General features: G+C 49.1%; 1 protein-coding gene across 1 annotated transcript in view; it reads left to right on the top strand.

Moving 5' to 3' along the window:
* LOC146182033 (acetylcholinesterase-like) overlaps positions 1 to 19,975 on the top strand; it is a 47,646-nt gene that overhangs the window by 18,304 nt on the left and 9,367 nt on the right. Inside the window, exons 4-7 of the mRNA XM_084575884.1 lie at positions 3,026 to 3,305; positions 4,964 to 5,209; positions 7,570 to 7,889; positions 15,918 to 16,122. Coding sequence (XP_084432010.1) covers positions 3,026 to 3,305; positions 4,964 to 5,209; positions 7,570 to 7,889; positions 15,918 to 16,122 — 1,051 coding nt within the window. The remainder of the gene's footprint in view (positions 1 to 3,025; positions 3,306 to 4,963; positions 5,210 to 7,569; positions 7,890 to 15,917; positions 16,123 to 19,975) is intronic.

The raw sequence follows: 19,975 nt of genomic DNA, 5'->3' as shown, positions 1-19,975 counted from the left end.
CATTCGACTTCTGTGGCCAAGGATGCGGGATCAAATCCCGGCCGCGGCAGCATTTTCGATGGAGGCGAAAAGCAAGGTGCCGTGTGTTGTGCGATGTCAGTGCACGTTAAAGAACCCCAGGTGGTCGAAATTTCCGGAGTCCTCCACTACGGCGTCTCTCATAGCCTGAGTTGCTTTGGAACGTTAAACCCCACAAAGCAATCAACCATGTTTCGAGATGAGATTCATTTCAAGCCATCTTATTCCTGTGATGTCTTACTGCATAGACTGCAACATCCGATGCTTAGCTTCTTGAATGGCGCAAGGAATAATTATATTTAGAATTCCTGGCGCCGAATTTCCGTGCTAAGGCCGTTTCACATGGTGCGACGTGCACGACAAAATTCGGCCCGGTCGCACTGTCGTTGCGACGACAATCGCAGCAACCCGTTCCACATGTGGCGCCCATGCGATTCATGTCGGTGCGGCGCGAGCGGCCGATGATTCCGAATATATTATTTTTAAAAAATAAATGTCAAACATGATGTCTTTATTTTATTGTACGATATCTTTTAATTTCGACCACCTGGGGTTCTTTAACGTGCGCTGACATCGCACAGCACACGGGCACCTTGCTTTTCGCCTCCATCGAAAAGCGGCCGCCGAGGCCGGGATTTGGTCCCAAATATAGTTATCTTCTGTGCGACTTTTTCTGTTCATTTATGCCGCCTTGATCAAGTATTAACGTGCCTGGCATCCGCCGGTCTCCAGCTGAACACAAAAAAAAAGTGTAATTTCGCCAAGAAAGAAATAAAGATCCTGGGCCACCTCGTCAGCAGCGATGGCATTCGACCCGACCCTGACAAGCTTGCTGCAGTTTTGAACTTTGCACGCCCTCAGCGGACTAAGTATCTACGCAGCTTCCTTGGCCTATTTTCATACTTTCGCCGTTTCATTCGCAATTTCGCTACCATTGCTGCACCACTACACTACCTTCTTACCGACCGTACTACTTTCAATTGTTCCGAATAATGCGAGAAAGCTTTTCAAACCCTGAAGAATGTTTTCACTTCGGACCCTGTTCTCGCTCACTTCGACGACACTGCTGCCTCCATTCTCCACACCGATGCCAGCAGCCTTGGTATCGGCGCCGTACCTCTGCAGCGTGATAGCGCTTCTCGGGAGAAGGTAATGGCGTTTGCCAATCGCACTCTAACACCAGCGGAACGCAACTACACAACCACTCAGCAAGAGTGTCTTTCCGTCATTTGGGCAGTTCAGAAACTCCTCCCCTACCTCAACGGCCGCCATTTCACGATCGTTACCGATCACCACGCTCTGTGTTGGTTATCAACCCTCAAAAATTTGACTGGACGCCTGGGCCTTTGGATTCTGCGTTTGCAGGAATACACCTTCGATGTCACATACAAATCGGGTCGCAAACATCAAGATGCCGATGCTCTTTCCCGTTTACCGTTGCCGTTGCTACGTTCGCCTACAACACGGCTGTACAGCGGACTACAGGTTACACCCCGTTTTTCCTCGTTTACGACCGTTCTCCCGCTATCCTTGTTGATGCCTCTTTCTTTTCTTCTTTCCAGCTCCTCATCATCTCTTCCTGACCAGTTGATTCCCCGAGTGGCCAGATATCGCCGGCTTGCTCGCTTCAAAACTGAAGCCAACTAGGAAGACCGCAAGTGCCGCTATGATGCAACCCACCACCAAGTTTCGTTCCGTCTCGGCGACGAGGTGTTACTTTGGACACCATTACGCACTGCTGGCCTTTGTGTCAAGTTCCAGCGTCGTTACATTGGTCCTTACACAGTTCTTGGACAAACCTCCCCGGTCAACTATCGCGTCTCCCCTGTTACGGTGCTCTAGAATGTTCTAGAGCACCGTATACCCCTGTTTACCCTCCTCCGGACAGTCGTTACCGTGGCACTGAGGTTGTCCACGTTTCATGCATGAAGCCTTTTGTTAGGCGCAAGGCTGGGTATTAATTGCGCCCAGGCCGGCCACTTTAACTACGCGGGCGAAATAGTGTGAGTACTGTAAGGCGCTTCATCTTTCACACTAGTGAACGCGCTGCTTAATCTTCATCCTGCTCTCTCTTGTAGATACCTATCGTCATGACTGAGATTGGTTCGCTACAGTGTGCGACCAGGGCTTCAGGTCTGCAATAAACCTGATCCGCCAAGCCCGGCCTTCAGTTCAGTTCAGTCGTTCAGTCGTGTCCGACTCTTCGTGACCCTATGGACCATGTCACGCCACGCTTTCCGGTCTCTCACTATCTTCCTAACATCACATAACTTCATCTGCAGTGCCTAGAGGATGCCATCTAACCATCGCGTTCGCTGCCTACCCCTTCTCCGGTGACCCTCAACCTTTCCCAACATCAAAGCTTTCTCCAGCGACTCCTCTCTTCTCATCAGATGACCAAAGTAGCTGAGCTTTAACTTTAGAATTTGACCCTCCAATGAGCAGTCAGGGTTTATGGTCGACAATATCGACTGATTTGATCTTCTGGCAGTCCAAGGAACTCTTACAATATTTTTCTGTGGTGTGATATGCTGAGTTTTTGGCACATCAGCAGCCAAAGGATAAGGCACCAACACGCATTTTCATATGTGATTAAAAAAAAAAAAACACAAGAGTACGTACAGTGAGGTGGCGCACCAAGATGCTGATGCTGATAGCCTTCTCTTTCCAAGTACTTCAGAATCTACCTAAAAGGGTTTCTTACGCTCGCTCCGAGTAGTTAAGCAGGCCGTAACAAATTAGTGGGGCGTACGAAACATTCTAAATTCCCGTGGTAACTTGTAGAGCCATGCAGTATAAAGCCGCGCGAACTAGAAGCGATTGCTCAGATTTTTCGCATTGTTTATCGCCTGGTGTACCTGTTTCTCGCTCTTCGATACTTGTTTACAAACAATAACTAGGTAGCGCAAAGAAAGCTAGCTGTACAATAGGATATGTAATCACACGTATGCAGTTTGACGCCGTTACTAGCTTCAAAAACAACTATTTGAGGGCTTTGTATTCACAGGTCGTACACGTGCTGCAGCGCCCTGTTCCTCACACTCCTGGTGGCCTTGGCCCTGTTCCTGTCCGTGGCTACGGTCGTCCTGGCCTTTATAGAGCACCTGCGGAACCGCGACCGGCCCGTCATCAAAGGCCACTTCGGCGCTGTGCGTGGTCAGCGGCTGGTGTTCGCCGACCAGGGACGAGACTGGATCGTACACGCCTTTCTGGGCATCCCTTTCGCACAGTTTCCAGGGGGGCCCAAGCGATTCAAGCCTCCCCTGCCATTGGACATGCCGCTCGGGGTATGCCAAGCTTTACTGTCATCAGCGAGATTACATCCACTCTAACACAAAAGCTCGTCCCCCTTCGATGTTGTTACGGTATGCCATCGCTAGATGATGAGCACATAATTCTGGTACGAGGTTGTTAAAGGCAGGATTTTCAGTGCGTTCCCAACAGTGAGCTGTCGCTCCTCCTACTCTGCAACTCCCCATAGGAACGTAACAATTATTTATTGAGCAGCCACTTCCCAGCTAATCCCCTAATCTTACCTTTCCTACAAATTTTAGGCCGCCCGCTGCTTTGTTTAAAAGAACTAAAAGTCCTTACCTCTCGTTCTTCGAAAACTCAGGCGAACATCGCCTGGGAACCGCGTCGAACTTGAGGCCAGGCATGACGCCAAATCCAATGATGAACGTGAAAGGACTCGTGAAAACCTTGCGCACGAATGGCATCCGAGTTATTGGATGCTACTAGCTCCGCACATCTCTTGGTATCAAGGCACCTTAGCAACGCGCGGGCTATGAGGTACAGTTTGAGGGAGGGGTAGCTGTGCCGTCATGGAAGTATTCATGTCAATTCACTCAAGAAGTCGGAGCTAACTAGCTAGCGCATACAGCTTCGGACGAAACGCATTAGTCGCGTCTGACTGTTTTTTAGCGCGAAAGCACTACGCGACGAGGGTACCAAATCCGAACACTTGTTTGTATGCTCCTTGTCCTTATAGTGACTTTGTCAGCCTAGCACTGTAAGAGTTAAAAAGTAAAACCACCGGAGCAGATTCGAACTGAAATATTTCTCGTGGTAAGGGAGTACAGAACCTCGTAGCTAGGTTGTGAAACACTGTTTTACTGCCGCGCTCTCACGCTGTGTCATTTTCATCAACTTCCATTCGTGTGTGCTGGATCGAAGCGCAACGCTCTCGCACAGCCAACTAAAAGTGCTTTAGAGGTGAAACACGGCTCGACTGATGGACTTGGCCCACCGCCTCAATTCGGGTGGGCTACCTCACAAATTAGGTTCGACAAGTCGTTAAATGTGGGTAAAGGGAAAATTTGGGAACATTCGGAAGATCTTGGATTGGTTGACGAAGTCAAATCGTCTGTCTTCGTCTTCTTTTTTCAAATGCAGATAAGCGAAGACTTGTGGCTTTCTTTGTAATTCACGTACCTTAGCTTGTCTGTCCGCTCGAACTACAAGAATGGCTCTCGAGCTTGTCGCACAGGCATTAAAGTAAGGCTTATAGGGACGGACCAGGCTCCCGCACTAGTCTATGCAGGGGTCGGTTGAAAGAACCAATTACAGCATCAAGCCGAAAATTCATTGAGCTACTGGACAAAGAAATAGGATGCGCAAAAATGCTTGGAGGCTTGGACCTTCGAGAAGGTCGCCATTACGTTGACCACCTCGGACCTGAATTCGAAAATAATCGTTAGAGACTCAGGACGACTCTGTGAGCATTATGTGGCCATCGAGGTCTCACCGTTAGCCTACCACCTCCTAAACTAGGCTCTGAGAGTCTGATCCCTCTCTCAAACGCATCGTTTAGACACCGGGCCAGCAAGATCTGTGATGCAACGAAGCCGCTGACGTGGCTCTTCGAGCGCTAACTTACCGGGTTCCTCATGCAGATTCCGGGAGTAGCCCGTGCATGTGTTGTTTCATATTCGAACCTCTGCAGGACAAGCGGGCGGGCAAGACGCTGGAGAGCATGCAGAAGCGTCCTCCGTGTCCGCAGCAAGACTTCTACCTGGGCCTTGAGAGCGTCAGCACCAGCAACGCCAGCGAGGACTGCCTGCACCTGAACATCTGGACTCCTCCCTGGAAGTGCGACCCCGACCAGCAGGAGCCAGCAGACTGCGAGCAGCGGACAGTGCTATTTTTCCTCTACGGAGCAGCCTTCCAGAACGGCGGCAACAGCTTCGAGGCACGTACGATAGACAGCAGAGCCTCTATGAAATTAGAGAACAGATGATATTACTTAACTACAGTGAAGCAAGTAACTCAGTACTAACAAACGAGAGTGAAAGAGCAGGGAAAGAGCCCCTACGGCATTTTAAAATGTACTCGCTATAAATAGAACTTAACTACTCGTTACCCAGCGCCAAAAGAACCAGACAATCACTCTGCCCCCGACTTAAAACCATTCTAGAGTTCTGGCTCTACAAGAAATCCGCCAATGTCACGAAACGTGGATTGGATGAGCGCGTCTATGATGCCATAGCCGTAAAAGTGAATCCGCGCCAACCAAACGTCACCGGACAAAGGGTGGCGAGAGGTGTGACGTCTAACCGAACGATCAAGAGAAGTTTTAGGACTTCAATTAATTTCGCGATAAATACGTGAGGCATTAAGGACCCTTAAAAGCGATAAGGAGAATGCCTTTGGAGTTAGATCTACTGTAGTGTTTGACAGAACACCGTCCATGACCCAGAGAATTATAGCGGCTTCTTTCGTGCCGGTTTCGAGGAGAGCGCTCCATCCGGTGGCGATGGAGCGCACTCGTTGTGCTGCTTGGTCTTCATAGCTTGCGGCAGATAGCGTGCGCCACGCTTCTTTCTGGAGACGGGGGTGAAACCGTCGTCGTCGCGCCCTCTACGTTGCTATGGAGATATCAGGAACGCTAGACAAGGAGAATTATGTTTCTTACGTGCCCGGCGTGGTTGGTTAGCGCGCTCGGCATGTGATCCGGTGGATTTTTTTCTTCTTAAAGGTTAAATAGTCCATGCGTCAAGAGAGGTGTGGCGGACACTTCCTGGCCACAGATATTTCGCAAATTAATGAGGCAAGAACGTCTTTCACCTCAAAAACTGGTTGGTTATTGGCAAGTTGCAATCCAACTTGTGCCTCCTCTATCGTAGAGAGAACGCGCCCCCTCTACAGCAGGGCACACATCTGTTCAAAAGAGATAAAGGCAGATGATGTAGTTGGCAAACCATCGGATGTCACGAGAATGATGGAAGTGTAGAGGCTTCTTTGCGACTACATGACAAAAAAGGATTATAGGCGCAAAGTTAACATGGAAATAAAGCTGTGTGTGGTGTAGGAATTTCACGCAGAGATTCTCGCCCGCTACCGCCTCCACGTGTCACTGAGGTTTACCGATGCGCTGTCAAAGTTCTTAATGCAGGAATACATTTACCCGCACACTCATTGCTAATTACCCTAGATTTAGGTAAATAGCATTGACGAATGATTTAGTACATGATGCACGCAACAAACATTTTAAAGCGTTTTGATGCGTACGCCGCAGTAGCTTACATCATCATCAATAAGATTATTCTTGTATACAACACACATTCGTCCACAACTCGAATACACGTCATCTGCTTGAGATCTGCATTTTCATCTTAATCTCGAACGCTCGCGTGGGGCAATGCAAAATCACTCAGCCGATCTATCTTAAACTATCGCAGAACAGTGTAACCATCATGACACTGTACTTACGTCTACCGCTGAGACTGAAAATGAGAAAATATGCTTAGCTATGAGTGGCAATGACAACAATGACTAGGCATGAGTGAACATGACTATTGAATGACCAATATGGCAAAATACGACTTATAATGGCAAATAATGAGAGGCAAACGATGAGAGAGAAAGGGGCAGGCTTTCGCCATTCTCCCAAAAGACAACTAAGAGAACAAATCTTTTTTTTTTTCTATGTGTTCTTGACATCTTAGCCGCTTTCTATAAATTATATTTGCCCTTCCTGTTCTTTCATTTAATTATTTCGAATGGTTGCCTTGTAGCCCCCCCCCCCCCCCCCCCCTTCTGTCAAGTATGTTTTCCCCCACAGGGTATCATAAATAAATAAGCGGATACGCTCTAAGCGAAGCGAGCCTCACAAGAATTGCGGAAGCAAAGAACAGGAGACTTGTGGGCGAAGCCATTCGCGTCTCCTCGCCGAGTGGCTTCAATAACGACCACAAGGAGCTCTGTCATCTTGCGTTCGGGAAGACACAGGAGCGAAAAAAAAGGTAGCCGGACTAAAGCGCTAGAGTACAATTCCGAGGATACACACCTTCCAACTATCCCCGATTAGGCCCCTTCATTGTACACATTTACATAAATGTATTTCTGTCGTATTTTCATTGAACAATCACAGGCTCATGATGAGTAGCTAGCTGGCGTCATTACAAGGTGCCAACGGTCCCTTGTGGTACGTAGTATGCTCTCATAGTAAGATGTGGCAGTTAGCAAACGCGACATATGTCAGCTACGGTTTGAGAGCAGTCCAACGCACACCATTTACACCTAGGGGCCATGTCGTACTTACTGTCACAGCTCTACGACGGTCGGTACTTGTCCGCTCTGGGCGACTTGGTGGTGGTGGTGCCCAACTACCGCGTCGGGGCGCTGGGATTCCTTAGCGGTCCGTCGGACAAACTGCTTCCGGGAAACGCCGGGCTGCTCGACCAGCAGCTGGCACTGTCTTGGACTCTGGACAACATCAACATCTTCGGCGGAAACGCGTCCCGCATCGTTCTGGCAGGCCACGATGCCGGGGCGGCGTCCCTGGGCTACCACCTCTTCAGTGGCGACGTGGCCTTCTGGACACGCAATGTGGCTCGCTACATATTCGAAAGTGGAGGCCCCTATCACAAGTAAGCACTTTGCGTTGTCGGGACCTTTACACACACACACACACACACACACACACACACACACACACACACACACACACACACACACACACACACACACACACACACACACACACACACACACACACACACACACACACACACACACACACACACACACACACACACACACACACACACACACACACACACACACACACACACACACACACACACACACAATATATATATATATATATATATATATAATGATTGAATGGTCGACCGGAACGAGTCTTGCGTTCAAGCTTCCTTCTCTTCCAGCAGGCTCGCGCTTCTGGTCCCTGTCGTCTTCTATGCGGCATTCGCCCCCCTCCTCAGGAAACATCGTCCCGATGAGAACAAAAGGAAGTAGAATGTCAAGGTCGGTCAGAGTGGTACGAGTGGTACGGCTTCATACGTACAACATGGACGACGTCGTCATGTTCCTGGCGTCGCTTTGAAGTCGACACCCTGTGTGGTACCACCTCATAAGTTATGTCGGTTAAACGTCGTAGAACAACAGGGCCCGAAATATCGTCGCGATAGTTTTTCGGAGAGTCCACGGCGGTGAATAGGAGTCCAGACACACTTTGTCTCCCAGTTGATGCATTACATGTGTCTATGATTGTAGCGTCGCGCATCATGCTCTTGCTGATTTTTGATCCGCACGTGCGCTAGTTATCGAGCTTTTTCTGCGCGCTGAGCGAATTCCTCGGCGTCCTGATCGAGATCATCGGTATTGGCATTCGGGAGCGACATTGCATCCAGAATAGTGGTCACTGGTCGCCCATGAAGAAGGCTGAATTGTGTCGCGAGTGGTATCCTGGCGCGCTGTATTGTAGGCGAACGTGACGTAGGAAAGAATTTCGTCCAGATTCTTGTGGTCCACGTCGACGTACATGCAAATCATGTCTGAGATGGCCTTATTGAGGCGTTCCGTCAATCTATTGAATTGAGGGTGATAGGTACGGTGACTGGTACCGTTGAAGCGGAGAACGGTCTCCAAAAGTGCGGTCGTAAATGCAGTTCCTTGGTCAATTACAATGAATGCCGGAGCGCCATGCCTCAGAACAACGTTCTCAAAACCGAGCTCCTTCGGCGGCGGTACCCCTGGACAGAGCCTTGGTCTCCGCGTAGCGGGTTAGATAATCGGTGCCGACAATTATCCATTTATTCCCGGCTGTAGACGTCGGAAATGGCCCTAGGACGATGACAATTTACTTAAAAGATGTCGTTGGCACTTGAAAAGGGTGGAATAGGCTGGTTGGTTTTACAGGGGGTGATTTACGGCGCTGGCAGTTTATGCAGGTACGTACATAATGCTTCACTGTCGCCCGCAGTTTCGGCCAGTAATATTCGTGCTGTACTCTAGCCAACGTGCGGGTGTATCCTAGGTGGCCGGCGGTTGACTCGTCGTGGCACGCTTGCAAAACTTCACTGCGAAGAGCCGATGGGACGACGAGTAGATGATTGTTTCCCCCAGGACGGAAGTTCTTCTTGTAAAGTACGTCATTGCAAATAAAGAATGAAGAGAGTACTCCTGCAAACATTTTAGCCATAACCATACTTCGCTTTTCCAAGAAATCAATAAGAAGAAGCAATTACTGGTCCTCTCGCTGCTATTGGGAAGGCGTTGCATCATCTACGACTCCTAAAAGCGCAGTGTCTTCGTCGGTCGTAGTGGAAGGTTTGACCGTTGCTCGCGAAAGTTCATCAGCATCCATGCGTTTCTTTCCAGATTTGTAAATAACTGTCATGTCGAACTCTTGTAATCGAAGGCTCCAACGAGCGAGTCTCCCTGAAGGGTCCTTTCAGTTCGCCAACAGAGAGAGTGATGGTCGCTAATGACTTGAAAGGGGCGAGCATACAAGTAAGGGCGGAACTTCATAACCGCCCATACCACTGCAAGGCATTCTTCTGCAGTTGCCGAGTAGTTAGCTTCTGCTTTAGATAGTGTCCTGCTGGCGTAAGCAATTACTTTTTCCACACCATCCTGACGCTGCACCAACACAGCACCTAAGCGTACATTGCTGGCATCCGTATGAAGCAGTGTAATGCCTTACCAAGATACTTTGTTGGCCGAGTTGGTAAACATCCATTGTTAATGCGCAAACAGGAAGACACAAGATAAAAGGAAGCTACATGAAAAGCGCGTATTCTGTAGCTTCCTTTTATCTTGTCTTGTGTCAACCTGTTCGCGAGCTGTTTTAATTATCAGTGTAATGGCGTCATCCTCAAAGTTCGCCATGACATGTGGTGTCTGTAGACGCCTCCGGAGCTCATTAAAAGCTTGGTGCTATTTTTCAACCCAGCGAAAGAGAGCGTTTTCGCGTGTCAGTGAAGTTAATGGCCAGGCAATTCGAAAGAAGCAAGCACTAAATCAGCTGTAATAGGCGCAAAGACCCAGGAAACGCCACAACGACTTTTTGTCCAGGTCCAGGTGTTAGGAATTTGAAGACTGCGGAGAGCTTTTCAGGATCATGCCGCACATCTTCTTGACTAACGACGTGATCGAAGAATTGCAGCTCCTCGTAATTAAAGTGGCACTTCTCAGGTTTTAGTGTGAGGCCCGCCGATCGTATGGCCTGAAACACAGCTAGCAAATGGCCTAGATGTTCTTAAAACACGATAACGTCGTCAAGATACACCAGGCATGTTTTCCATTTAAGTCCCGAGAGCACAGTATCCATCAGCCTCTGAAATGTTGCTCGTGCCGAGTATAAACCAAACGAAAGGACTTTAAACTCATACAATCTGTCGGGATCGAGTGACGAATGATGTCAATTCTCCCCCTCTCATCTACTTCTATTTGGCAATATTCACTTTTCAAGTGCATTGATGAGAAGTAACGTGCATTTCGTAAGCGATCAAGGGAATCGTCCGTGCGAGTAAGAGGGTAGACGTTTTTTTTTTGGTCACTTGGTTCAGCTTGCGGTAATCTATGCAAAATCGTAAGCTGGAGTAAAATTTGTCGGGCTAGTTAGTTCATAGTTCAATGCAATAAAAAGCTGCGCTAATAAAACACGGACGTCCGTGTCTTATTAGCGCAGCTTTTTATTGCATTGAATCGTAAGCTGCCGTCCGTCTTTTTAACAAGGACGACGGGGGAAGCCCAGGAACTCTGTGACAACTAGATAACGTCGTCTCTAAGCATTTTGGCCACCTGGCGCTGCACACGGTAAGGATTTTGTCGAATCGGGCAAATCGCGTCATCCGTGATAATTAGATGTTTTGTCAAAGGCGTTTGGCTGCTCCGCGATTCTGAAGCAAAACAGTCTCGAAATTTATCTACGAGATCCAAAAGGCGGTCCCGTTCTGAAGACAAATTTGGGCTGGGCTCACATCGACGATGTTTGCGGGCGTCTTGCACACTGGTCTTTTTTGTTGCAGTAATTCCAGCGCATTTGGAAGGCTGTCGAAAACGGTCACAGTTGTGCCTATCGGAATATTCTGACGCTCGTCGCTAAAGTTTGTCAGCAGCACTTCGGTGTGCCCATTCGGCAAATTGACTAGCCCTCGACTTATAGAAACACCTCGGCTGAGTACCAGGGTGACTGTCCGTCCGGCGACGCCATCGCCAGTATGCGCCACTTCGCACTCCACTTCAACAAGAGAACCCAATCGCAGAGGTTATGTCACCGCCTTATGATTGGCGAAGCGTAAAGGCATCAATGTTACTTCAGCATAACCAATATCTTCATGGTTTTTGTGAATGGAACGACGCTGTCCCGAATGCTAATTGCAGTCCCATGCAGGCCCAGAACGTCTACGCCCAAGATTAGGTCTTTGCAACAGTCAGGGAAAATAGCGAAGTGAAATTCTGCTACTTGCCCTGGAGGGAGTGGCTATCTGCTCAAGGAACAGCAAAGAGAGTGCAGGGGGCTTTCTAATATCTCCCTCGCCACGGCAGAGGATTCTGGGACATGCCATCTCGTACCATTATCTCGTACCAGATGGCTACTGCTTCGCGGTGCAGGCGGAAAATCAAGCCACGTACCTTACTCTTTCCGTCATTCGTGTTAAGCCTGTGGGCGGCTGTAGGCGGCTGACGGAGGGAAGCAAAACTGCACTCCAGTGATACCTACCGGCGACTTAAAGAAGCCGGACAACGGTATCCTGATGGCGAACTGGTATTTTGTCTCCAAGCGTGTGGCTTGGCTATATACCTCGAGTGCAAATGCCCCAGCTGCTCAAAATGCCGGGCAGTGCCGCAGCAGCAGCGATCCTGTGGCACTCTTTCTATTAATGCGAAAGAATTCGCTATGTTCACAGATCTCTGTCCGCAGACCGCGTCACCAAAATCGTGTCTGCAGCAGTTATGAGCAATTGTGAAGTGGTAGAGGTTAATGAATGGTGTCAATCGATAGAGGGTGACGTAATGTTGTGTCTGAAAAAAATTAGGCTGATAAGTTAATCAAGTAATTAATTAGAGGCAAAAAATGTAAAAGTAAAGGCGGAAATGTTCTCATTAGCCAATGGCTTGGGGCCACATTTGAATGTATCAAATACTAAAACAGGTAATTAAGTCAGTCAATTAGTATGACGTCAAGAATCTGACGTCACGCAATCGGAAGTAGAGCCGAAAAAAGGCATAAGAACGGATTGGCGCATAATTTGAAAGTACCAAAGACTAAAATGGGTAAAAAGAAGTGAATTAATGTGACGTAGAAGATGTGACTTCACGCAACCGGAAGTAGAGCAGAAAAAAGCGCATAGGAAGAGATTGGCGAGCAATTTGAAAGAACCAAAGACTAAAATGGGTAACCAAGAAGTGAATTAAGCAACTAGAAGCAACCAGAATCAACCAACAGCAGCAACCGTGCTTCCGCATTACTTTAATGCAGATTGTGCAGTGCTCTTAATTATTTTTTTTGTCGTTTCATTTACGCTTTCGAGAATTCACATGACAGTTGGCGCGTGTCACGACGTGACGGGAACTTTTCATCTTACTATGCTGCGGCTGCCATATTGATGTCTTATCTGCTTGGAGCAATGAAAAAATAAGAAGACAATGAAAACATGGCTACTGGTTAGGTATACTGCTGCAGAAAGCTGCACATCGAGGGAATTGACAGTGTTTGAATCGCTCTCCTGAGGGTAGGCTTGCTGAGGGTAGAAATGCGATGGTCAAAGCCTTGTACTCGCGCTCTCATCCTTGACGGTTTCTCCACTCTGTATAAGCCGAACGGTCGACGGTCACGATATAGTTTAAATTGGCCGGGAGTACTGGTATAATTGTACAGGTTATAGATTTTCCGCCACAAAACAGAAAAGGGTAAACCATAATTCATTTGTCGGCAACTTTGTCTTGAAATAAACTGATGGCGCGCATGAGAAATGTCACATGGCCCCGCATCGAGCGTGTTCTACGACGACGGGCCCGCACAAGACAAGTGTGGGGCTTAAATGTAACGTTTGTTCATGTATGGGAGGAATAATAAATTAATAATAGCAAGAAACGAGAAGGTAAAAGTGCAAACGAGGGGCGGAAACATGCGACTCGAATGATGAGTCATTACGTGCGCGATAACTTCCAGTAATGCAACAATAATTAAGGAGCAGCGATAAGTACATTGCTATTCAACGCTCCGAAAGCTCCTCCTCGGTGCCTTCACGTCTCTAGAGCAGTGAATGTTTCATCAAGAATCTACAATAAATATCGTCACTTCAGGGTTTTACCGAATAACAAAGCATGACTGGCGAGAGTTACAGAACTAGAGAAGAATACGGGCGCTATTACCAACAGAGGATCGAGATACCGATGTATGCCCTCAAGATATGTGTGCATTTCAGGGATGCGGTGCAGTTTGGCGCGAACACAGCAAGACAAACGTGGACAAGCGCTGCTTCCATGCGGATAGTATAGCGCTTGCCAATGCCTTCCCGCCAAATTCTAGAACTCCCTGGACGATCGACAGTAGGTAGTCTGCGTCCAAGCACGAACCTTTGCCATTAGACATCATCATCATCACCAACAACACACTACAGGGCGAAGGCGCCTCGCATATTCATCTAATTAACCAGGTCCTGTGCTAGCTGCATCTATCTTGACCCCTGTGAACTCCTTAACCTCATTCGCTCATCTAATTTTCTGTCGCCCCCTGCTTCGCTTTCCTTCCCTTGTAAGCGACCATCGGTTATCCTCTTTGCAATGTCCTGCCCATGCTCATTTCGCCTATCACCTCCTGTGCTTATCTACCTATTGTAATGCCATGTCCTTTACCCAGGCTGTTCAACAGTACCTCAGTCTTCTACATTTTAAATCTTAGCCCTACTTCTTTGCTTTGCCTATCTATAGTTCATTAATCATTCATTGCTATTCGTCCCCTGAGTTACTCAGCAAGGCAATGTCATCAGCGAATCGCAGATTACTGAGATATTCTCCATCGATCCTAATCCCTAATTGCTCGCATTCCATGTCTGTCAATATTTCCTTCAAACAAGCTGTGAATGGCATTGGGGAGATCGCGTCCCCTTGCTGAAAACATTTTTTATTGAAAATTTATTACTTTCTATATGCAGAACTATAGCTACTGTGCAGCCACTATAAATATTTTCTAGTACTCTCGCACATGACTCAGCTCACCCTGATTTCGCTATGCCTGCATGACAGACGAGGTATCGACTGAGTCAAGTGCTTTCTCGTAGCCGATGAATGCTATGTAAAGTGGCTGGTTTTATTCCGACAAGTTTTGTAACACCTGATTGATAGTATGAGTATGAAAGATGCTATCCTTTGCAAAAACCTTCTTGATATTTTTGTTGGCTGAAGTCTAAGGTTGCCCTTAGACTTCAGCCTTGGAAATTAAGAAGAAGAAATGGGCATGGGCAGGACATGCACTAGTGCGAAGAGAGGATAACTGATGGTCGCTTAGGGTAACAAACTGGATTCCAAGGAATGGAAAGCGTAGCAGGGGACGGCAGAAAGTTAGGTGGGCGGATGAGTTTAAGAAGTTCGCAGGTGCCAAGTGGATGCAGCTAGCACAGAACCGGGTTAATTGGAGAAATATGGGAGAGGCCTTCGCCCTGCAGTGGGTATAGTCAGGCTGATGATGACGAAGGTTACCCTGATTCTATTAGCGATTACCTTAGTAAATACTTTGTACGTGACAAACAGTAAGCTAATTAGACTTTTTTTTATGAATTAAAATAATGTCAGCCTTCTCCCAAGATTCCGATACAGTCGATGTCATGAGTTATGGCGTATACAGGGTGGCCAGGTTTTCTAGCACAATATCCCCACCATCCTTCAACAAATCTCTTGTCACCTGATCTTCCCCGGCTGCTTTTCTCCATTTCATAGTTCTTAAAGCTTTCTTAACCTCGTTCTTTGTTGCTGGCGAACATCTGATTGTTCTTCACTACGGCCACTATCAGCATTGTCCAGACTACTTTGACTACTGCATAAGTCAGAACAGAACTCCTCGACTACTTTGATAATCTTGCACGTATTAGTAATGACATTGCCCGCTTTGTCGCTCAGCGCATACATCTGATTTTGCCTATGTTTAATTTCCTCTTCAGCGCTTTAAGGATGTCGGCCAATTTACGCATATTGATTAGCTTTGATATATGTGTCACATCTATCCTGTTTGTTGGGTTGGAGGCTATCATAATTTGACGTTTCTTAATCAAGTCTATCATCTTCTTAAAGAGACGATCGTTGGATCTATGCGATTGAAACTGTGCGATTCTGAATCCGACCAAAATTTCGTCTGGTCAGGTATCACAGTTGCTGCAATCGACGAAGCAGAAGAAAAGAAAAAAGAACCATCGGATTGGCGCTTGTATGTTCATACAAAACATGAATAACTAACTGATCTGTATGGACTGCGGAACGTAGTAACCTCTCTAACTTCGATGAGACAAGGAAACTAGCGCGGGAAAGGCTACCGAAACTCGCAACGAGACCGCGCCAGTGTCTTCATCCTTTTCATTGCCGTTTATCGCGCATCATCTACCAGATATCGGCCACTGCACACTCCCATACGTATGTTGTCTGCGCAGGTATCAAGACGATGGCGTAGAAGGCGCCCGCCGCTTGGCCACAAGCATCGATTGCACTGCCGACCTGGCGAGCGAGGCGGCGCTGAATTGCCTGCAGAGGGCCGACGTGGCCGCCGTGGCCCGAAGTGCGCTGGCGCCCAAGTTCATGCCCGTCTTCAACCGGCCTCCCATGTCGGGACTTCAACCGCTCATCCAAAATCAGAAGGTATACATGCAAACGAGCTCAATCATCGAGCATTGACAATATCAAGCAGCTCTCAGTGGTCTACTGAGCATGGCCAGAGGACACATTCAACAGGCACTGTGCATGCCTCCGTGAATAGCTAAAATAAGTGACTAGTTTTTACGCAGTGCGCGACGATTACAAGTTGAGTAAGCGTAAGGTAAACTCTAAAATTTAGCACTTTAGGACTGTGTACCAGCCGCGCTGTGATTTCAGTTTCCGGGCTTTTACGCCTCGTCCCTCTATCAAATGCCAATATTAGAGAGATTTTAGCTTACCGCGATCTGCGATCTGCCACCGTAACCCTCTACCGCGCGTGGACGGGGCGCGCAAGCTGATTGGTCCCGACGCGGCAGGTTCATGTGCCGACATCCAGTATGTGGCGCCATCTATCGGCGTCGAGGGGATCTGGGCATGTGCAGTGGAACGCGCGGTGGCGGATCACGGTAAGCTAAATCTCTCTATTCAGTTTAGCGCGCTTCGTTACCACAATCCGCTTCCGCCAGTCGACAACTGCGCATGCGCCATCATATCACGAGAATATTGCGCATGCATACTAAGTTGGAGTTGGCGACGTGTTCAAGAGACAGATTCAAGAACGCATCTTATGTGTGTTTAATCCACCCTGTCTTCGTGTGTGCTTTGCAATGATGTCTTAATTACCGGGCGACATTGGTTGCAAAGTAGCTCGGCTAGCCGATTTCTACCCGTTTCGTTATTTACAGAGAAAGCTGTAGGAATATCTCGATTTTCTGCAGGCGCCTGTCTGTAATCTCGGAGTGTGAAACATCCCCCACAAGCTGTGCACCTCCTTACCACACCCCGCTAGCTAGAAGGATGTCAATCTCCCATCGCCACATTCGATGCACACCCGCTCTAATTTACCCTCTGAATTCGCCACCCACCATACAACCATGACAATCTGCCATCCAAAAGCTCCATCAATCCAGACAGCTTCGACCTCCAAGAGGCCTCCACTCAAGAAAAAAAAGAGGAAAGAAAGAAAGAAAACTTCAGGCTAGGCCAGGAGACTTTCAACGGCTCTGTTGGTTTCACTGAGCTCGGCCACTCCATGTAATTTTTTTTTTAATATTGGTTACTTAGCTGGAACCCCGGGTAAAATCAGGATAACGGCAAAGAGCGCGAGGCGACGGCTTTTACACGTGTGTTTGGTTATGCGCCCATGAACAGCACTATTGCGGTAGCTGCTGGCGATTTACCTTCCACTCTGCTAAGAACACTGCCACGACCACCAAGCTCACTGTTACCGTTCAGCAAACAGTTCGCCTAATTAGACGAATCGCTAATCAACACCGTGGCATGCGGGAACACGACTTCCATTCCCTGGTTCCGGCTTTCGTTCTTAGTTGAGTAATCTATTCATTACCCTATCTCTTCCTCTCTCGAGTAGAGAACAAGGTCGACTGCCTTCTCCGTCAGGCGTACAAGACGGCTCTCAACCTTCCCCGCCACACGTCGAATGAGCGCCTCCTTAAGATGGGTGTACACAATACACTCGCCGAAATCACCGACTCATCGACCTGCCCAACTGGATTTGCTCTCCTCCACCCTAGCCGGCCGTCACATTCTTGACGCTATTGGCCTACATACCCCTAAATATTACTCCCACACCTTCTCCCTCCCATGCCGCACACGAGACCTTCTCACCATTCACCCTCTCCCCAAGAACATGCACCCCGAACATCACGCTGCTCGTCGTGCTGCTAGGACTGCAGCCCTACACAAGCACTATGGCACACAGCCGGAGACCGTCTACGTTGATGCTGCCTCTTACACTTCTTCCATTTTTGCCTTAGCGGTAGTGTCAAACTCCTCCACCCCCCCTTACGGCAGGCACTGTCATCGCTTCCACTTCCGCGGAAGCGGAGGAGGCGGCAGTACCCTTAGCAATCGGCGACCCCCATTTTCACTTATTTAAAAACAGCGGTCCGAAACTTTGCAAAAGGCCATGTCTCCAAACCTGCGTTCCGGCTTCTTAGCCGATCTTCCGTCCCTATCCGACCTATTCAGCTTCTCCGGGTTCCGGCCCACGCCGGCCACCCAGATAACGAGGCGGCTTATTCTTCAACTCGAGGCTTCGTCAACCGAACAGGAGCCGCCGACACCTGGGGAGACGCTTGAGGTCGTATGGTCGCTTACCACGAAATCACTATATATTGCCAGGGGGCGCTCAGAGTGAAAGACGACGTTGAAGTGAATCGGCTCCGGACTCGCAGGACGTATCTAAACCTTGGACCGTGTGATTCTACCTGTACCGGCTCTGTTAATCTACCCCCTGTCGCCAACACCGTGACAAATCTGGTGGAGGTCAGGTCTGATGTCCCGTACCCCTACGCTAAGCAGGAGTGCTGGTCATATATTCGTGGAAACGCCCGTTCACCGCACTAGCCGCAGGCAACGAGGCCTACCACCTGAATATTCCCCCTCGGGCATGACTACCAGTAGCCACGACGTCGTCGCAATGCCTGGCACGACCCCCACCTACGTGACGTTGCAAAACCCCCGCGTCCCAAAGACCTTTCACGGGGACCCCTATGAAGACGTCGACGACTGGTTGCAGCACTACGAAAGGGTAGCTACATTCAACCTCTGGGATGACGCTGCACGGCTTCGAAATGTATATTTCAGCCTCGAGGATGGCGCTAGGACGTGGTTCGAGAACCATGAAGAGCAGCTGTCGTCTTGGAGTGAGTTCAAACGTCGTCTTGCGGCAACTTACGGAAGCTCAGATCGCCGCGAACGGGCCGAACGTGCTCTACACACTCGGATCCAAATGCCTAACGAAACTGTAGCGGCGTATATCGAAGACATGACGCGCCTGTTTAAGCGTGCGGATCCTACGATGTCCGAGGACAAAAAGCTGCGCTACCTCATGCGTGGCGTCAAAGAGCAGCTTTTCGCTGGCCTGGTGCGCAGCCCGCCGAAAACTGTTGCAGAATTCTTTGCCGAAACATCCACTATAGAGAAAGTGCTTCAACAGCGAGCTTCGGCACGGGATCCCACCATCCACGCCGCCTCCGTCTCTGCTGAGTTCCCATCGCATAGCATGGACACATCGGCGCTACGGGAGCTCATACGTTCCGTTGTGCGCGACGAACTCCGACTGATGTATGGCACACCTCAACCAGCTCCTTCCTCCATCGCCAGCGTTGTCCGCGACGAGGTACAGCAAGCGCTCCGGCCTCCATTTCCAATCGGTGAACCTGGCCCTACTCCTCCTCCTGCACCACCAGAGTGTCACCGCCCTACATACTCCCAGGTGCTGCAATACTCTCCGCCCTCTTCGCCGTCCCTGATTCCTCCGAACGTAGGTGGGCCGAAAACAGCAGCCCCCGTGATCCAGTACGTCACAGATTCTCGACCGCCTACACGGAAAGCAGACGAGTGGCGTACCCCCGACCGACGGCCTCTATGCTTTCACTGCGGCGAACCGGGTCATGTCTATCGGCGCTGTCCCTACCGTCGACTAGGTCTCGAAGGGTTTTCCGCTGATTCTCCGCGGCCTCGCTACGGCGAACGGCCTCGAGCCGTTGAAGATTTCGTCAATGATCAGCGCCGGATCGTTCCGTCTCGTCTGCGACCATCTAGATCACCGTCACCCAGGTCTCGCCCGTCGCCATCTGCTACGAGTTCCTCATGGGCAGCGCAGGGCCGCTCGCCCAGTCCCCAGAGGGAAAACTGAAACCAGCGACCTTCGGGGGTAGGCTCGCTGGAAATCGCGGCGCGGGAGACCCCCCATTGATGCGGACACGGAAAGACTACGCATCGACATTGGAAAAGTCCGCGGTTACCGATCATACCGCCACCTCGACGC

The sequence above is a fragment of the Amblyomma maculatum genome, chromosome 8, assembly GCF_055883805.1.
Source record: "Amblyomma maculatum isolate TAMU_Amacu chromosome 8, ASM5588380v1, whole genome shotgun sequence".
NCBI lineage: Eukaryota > Metazoa > Arthropoda > Arachnida > Ixodida > Ixodidae > Amblyomma > Amblyomma maculatum.
Note: the sequence above shows the minus strand (reverse complement) of the source record. Positions and strands in the feature narration are given on the sequence as shown.